At 46.8% G+C, this 5,434-nt stretch overlaps 1 protein-coding gene across 1 annotated transcript in view; it reads right to left on the reverse strand.

The window, feature by feature from the left end:
- Positions 1–265: 265 nt before the first annotated feature.
- Positions 266–5,434, reverse strand: part of Frmpd1 (FERM and PDZ domain containing 1) — a 196,613-nt gene continuing 191,444 nt past the window's right edge. Inside the window, exon 16 of the mRNA XM_004631830.2 lies at positions 266–2,723. Within this exon, the coding sequence (XP_004631887.1) occupies positions 382–2,723 (2,342 nt within the window). The 3' untranslated portion in view covers positions 266–381. The remainder of the gene's footprint in view (positions 2,724–5,434) is intronic.

The following is a 5,434-nucleotide window of genomic DNA, read 5'->3' on the forward strand; positions in this document are numbered from 1 at the left end:
CCTCATTCCTTCCTTCTTGGAATAAAATCTGTGGCTTCCCCTTGCATTCCTGGGCATGCTCCTTTTGTGGTACACACGTCACTGATGGTTAAGTACTAATCTGTATCCAAAGGGCCTGTGATAATCCTGATAAGGAGCTCCTGTTATTTGCCTGTAATTCTTGAGCTCCTGGTACAGGCCTGGTACATAGGAAGTATCAGTTAATGTTTGTTAAGTGAATCTGAGTGAATGCTTTTCACCTAAATTTATCATTACTCTGTATGAGTCAGGCCAAGACTAAACAGCAGTTTATTTGAATATTCTGTCTAGTAAACATCTGATGGGGTGAGTGGGGACTGGAGAGGGCTTCCTAGGGAAGTATTCAGGGTATAGGGTCCCTGTTTACAGGGCAGTGGATGCCCGGAACTTCTGGGTCAAACAGAACACAGCAGCTGTGAGGGCCGTGCACTGACGGGCCAAGAGTTTCACACTCAGGTCGTGGTAGCCTCTCTCGCAGGTCAATCTTGCAGCCTCTACAAACTGGTGGTAGGTGTACACCACATCCCTCAGGTTCCCAACTGCTTCCCTGTGCCGGGCAGAGCAGCGACTGCAGTCTGTGAACTGGAAGCACAGGCCAGCCAGCTGGACCAGGTGCTGGAAGGTGTCACGCACAGCACCCTGCATCTCCTCAGGGGACTGATCCATTCTGATCACATGCTGGCAGCTTGACAGGAGCTTCTGTGAGCCCATGCAGAGGTGGCTCCGGCTTTCCAAAAAGTGCCAGGTGCATTTCTCTGGGGGATGTTTGTGCCCACCCCCCCAGGAAGTTTCTAGAATGTCTTGGAGCTCTAGTAAGCTCTCTAGGAGTTGGATGAAGCCCTCAGGGGTGCCAGTGGGGATGGCTTTCAGCTGTCTCAGTGTTCTGGAGCAGTACTCTGGCCAGATGTGGTTTTTCCTTGACAGGGATGCAGTGATGCAGCCACGGGCCTGGGCAGGCATCCAGGGTAGAACAAACCGGGTTCCTGCAGAGGGTGGTGAGGTGAGGGGAGCAGGGGGGTATGCTTCTGAGTCCCTGTCTTCTTCCTCTGTCTCAGATTGCAGGCCACGGAAGCAGGTGGCATAGGAGAACTGGCAGCTGCACTGCTCCATCCCAATTCTGGGTGCTACCACCTCATTCAATCCCACAAAACCCAAAGATACAGCCCTCCTAAGATGGGAAGAAACTTCAGGATGGCTTTCTGGGCCAAAGCACAGGAAAGACTTCTCAGTGGAAAGGCAAATGCTAGAACTGTCATCTTTGCTTTCTGACAGTAAGCAATGGTTTGAAGCTTCTAAGTCTGGCTCTTCTTGACACAGTGGTGGCTTTGGCAGAGAAGGATTAAGACAGACTTGCTGAGGAGTCTCTGTAGAAATTGTAGCTTTCCCTATGACATGGTTCAGTGTCTCTGCCTGAACCCCCTCTGGAGGGAAGTCAGATGGAATGGTCCGCTCCCCAAGTAAGAAATTGGGATCTAGATCCAACTCTGCCAATAGCTTTTGATCTTGGGCCTGGTAGGCTTGGACAAGGGATTCTTCTTGGGGGCTTCTGGGGGTATGTGGTGGGTTCTGCTCAGTCCCTGTTCCAGGAGCCTGCAAGGAGAAGGAGGCAATTATTTCCCTAGCTGGCGTGTTAATATCAGGAGTCTGTGGAACGTTTGATATATCACCCTCAGAGTCACTGGAATTCTTCCCAGAGTCTTCCTGAAATAAGTTGGGACCATATTTGTTTGTAACTTTGTCATCACTTTCCAAAGATAGTTGTCCTTGTTGCTTCTCCTCTGAAGGGATAGAAGCCATATCACCTGAATTTATTTCACATTTATCACTTCTAGGCCCACTTCCAGGGGACAACAAAGGCTCTGTGTATTGGGGGCCAGTTTCTTGTATATGATTTGTAAAAAAAGATCCCACTCCCACTTCCAGTTGGATGTCTCCCAACTCCAGTGTATCTCCTTGAGAGACATTGTGTGGCTCTGGGTTGTCTGGGTTAGAATCAGCACTGGAGAGAGGGAAGCTGCTGTTGCTAAGATCTATGGTGAGTTCTTTAGGGGCAGTGACATCTGCTTCTTGAACTGGACATATGATTTGGAAAGGTTTTGTCTGAGCAGTCTCTAGACCAGAAGAAGCTGGGTTGGGGCAGTGAAGGCTGCTTGCTGAGAGACTATCAGCAGTGGTGGCCAAATGGGGAACCTCAGAATTCTCTTTATTGTTGGGGTCAATCCGGAGACGAATGGCAGAGATAGAGGACACCCGAGAATCGGTGACCGACTTGGTTTCCATGGTCTCGGGCTCCATCTCCATGACCCTGGAGGCTGGGTTCTTGTTCTTGGTCTCCCTCAGGGGAGGCAGCAGCCCCAGAGCCTTGGTCTCCAAGAGGCCTGGCTCACCTTGCATGTCCTGCAGTGAGGACACAGTTGGGGAGGCTGTACTGATGCTGAGGTAGGGGTCCCTGTCATAGTAGCACACATCATCCACACTCTCCAGGGATGCTGATGGCATCAGGGGAAAGGAGACCTGAGAGGTATAGTCAGTCTGCAGGAAGGACCTTCTTTTCCGAAGGGTTTTGGCATACTTCTTCACCCCACTCCTTCTGCTTGGCTCTCTTCCATGTGGCCCAGGATGCAGGCTATCCTCAGCGTTGTAAGTGCTGGCCTGACTCTGCAAGCCTGTGGCACTGGGTTTTGTGGCAGAAATGGGTCTAGGTCCTGGAAATCAAGAAAAGGAAAAAATATATAAATAGAAGAAAAACAAAGAAGTCTGCAGAGATTGAGCTCAGGACTCAAGTCTGTCTGGGTTCAAATACTAGCTGGGCTGTGTAACCTTGGGAAGGTTAAATTTTGATTTCCTCACCTTCCTCATTTGTAAGATGGGAACAATAATTTTGATAGGTTTCGATTTTTGGTTGCTCAAGACCCAATTCATTGTCTTTTGGTCACATGAAATTTATTTCAGATTATCTTTCAGGAGATTATAGTTCCCCTGTGACTATTGGCTTGAATAATAATAATCATGATTATTATTATGTTGCTATTATTTATTTTTTGCTAGGGCTTGGGATCAAACTCACGATCTTATGCATGCTAGACAAGCATTATACTACTGAGCTACATCCCTAATCCATGGTTTTATAAATAAAGGTGACCCCAATTAAGTGATCAGATTTATGACCCAGCCAATCAGCTGAAAATTCTGCAGGGTTTCAAACTGGAATATGTGGATTAAAAAGGAAGAATAAAATTATAGCCCAGGGGCCAGGGAGATGGCTCAGTGGAATAAGCGCTTCCCTGGCAAGCGCAAGGGCCTGAGTTCAATCCCCAGTTCCGCAAATAAATAAATAAATAAATAAATAAATAAATAAATAAAATTATAGCCCATATTTTCTAGCCAAAATATGCTGATACTACAAATTCTGCTACCTAGACTTCTAGCCTGGTTGTCATCCATGTTTGAACCCAGTTCTTGAGGCCCTCAGCAATCTATAAACTCTTACAACCTTCTGGCACATTCTCTTTGTGCTTACACTAACTCAAGTCAGTTAAGCCAATGGTACCAATACATGCTGCCATGCAGATTAGATGAATTAGTGCTAGTGCTTGCCACAAGACCTGTGCCTATTAGGCATTCAAAAAAGATCTGTTGCTGTTTTTGTTATTGGCATTTTATGTGTGACATGCAGGGTTTTCTTTTAACAAACAGGGATCCTGCCCCTTGGCTACACACACAAAGGGGTTAAGCTGGCTGGGTAGATCTTTTCTGAGAAAAGAAACATTATAGTGAAAAAGTCTTGGGGTTCAGCCAGAATCAATCAGAACTAAACCTAGTACTTGAGAATCAGAGGACTCAGATACTCATCCAGTATCCAATTTTTATTCGTACATCTTTACAGCACATGTTTACATTCCAAACTCTTTCCCATCTCATTCCCAATCTAGCTGCACTGTACATATTAAATCCTAGGCCACTTCTCAGACCTCAGACCTCCTAAATCAGAATCTCTGAAGCTATCAGTGAGAAATCTTTAGTTTTTTTAAAAAAATTTTTATGTGTGTGTGTGTGTGTGTGTGTGTGTGTGTGTGTGTGTGTGTATGGCCAGCTCAGCCCACCAGGGGGCGGGGCTGGCTGGCATGTGGTGCTGGGGGATTGAACCGTAGTCCCTGTGCCTTGCTAAGCTTGTTCTAAGTAGGTGCTTTAGACCACTGAGCCATCTCACCAGCCCCAGGAATCTTTAGTTTTAAACAAGTTCTCTCATAATTCTGAGATCTGCAGCCATTTTTGTAAGGTGCTGCCTGAGCTACCCGTAGCCAGGGACTAAAGGAGTTCTGAGGCCCAAAGAGGGATCCTCTGCTAAGTACCAGCACTGGCTTTTTCCCCGTGAGAAGCACAGTGGCACTTATGGACCTTAAGTCTGTGGACAGACTCCCATAAAAGGGCCCTGCCAGATGGTCCCTCTCATACCCTATCTTTCCCTCAGCATGGCCCAGGGAGAAAGCAGAGAAGAACATGGAAGGTAATTGGTGGAATTCATAGGGGAGCAATGTAGTCTGCCCATAGCCAGGCACATTCAATAAGTGAATTGGGTAGGTGGTGGAAAGTTCATTCATGTAGCAATAATTGCCAATGCCAGGTATTGTGGATGAGAGAGATGAGTGAGAAACACGTAACACTATGCCGAAGGAGTGCTCAGTCTGGTGGGGGAGAGAAACCTCAACACACGATCATACCAGGGAATAAGAAACTGCAGAACATGTACCAATCTGGGGAGTCCTGCCCTGGTTTATGAAACTGGGAAATGTTCCCTGAAAAAGTGAACCTCCCTTGGAGACCTCACGGAGGGATTGGTCCAGCTGGAAAGGGGCAGGGCAGAGAGCAGCAGGCAGGTACAAAGACTAGAGATGGGAGGGACCAGAGAGATAGCTCAGTAAAATAAGTGCTTGCCTGGCAAGTGCAAGGTCCTGAGTTCAATCCCCAGTACCCTACCCCCCAAAAAAAAGACTAGAGATGGGAAAGAGTTTGGAATGTAAACATTATGCATCTCAAACATGTACTAATAAAAATTGAATGCATTGGAAATTTATATATTATAAAAAGGAAAATAATCCCATGGAAAAAATTCCCTATAGTGAGGAAATTTATCCCTTGACCCCCTCCCCCAAAAAAGGCATGGAAGTGGAAAAATGTGGAGGGGGGTCAAAGGGAAGAGAGAGACAGGTGGAAGCTCTGCCACAGAGGGCTTCATAGCCCTCTCAGGAACTGGCCTTTTCCTTAGGCAAAGGAACCCACTGAAGGGTGGGAAACAGAGGATCAGAGAGAGCAAAAGGAAACTGTTGAGACAGAAGTGGAAGAGCAGCAGCTCTCTCAGGTCCTCAGAGGTCACCCTCAATCTCTATATGCTATTTCTAGTATTTTTCCTTTAGCG

Source organism: Octodon degus, unplaced genomic scaffold, assembly GCF_000260255.1.
Source record: "Octodon degus isolate 3935 unplaced genomic scaffold, OctDeg1.0 scaffold00045, whole genome shotgun sequence".
In the NCBI taxonomy this organism is placed as follows: domain Eukaryota; kingdom Metazoa; phylum Chordata; class Mammalia; order Rodentia; family Octodontidae; genus Octodon; species Octodon degus.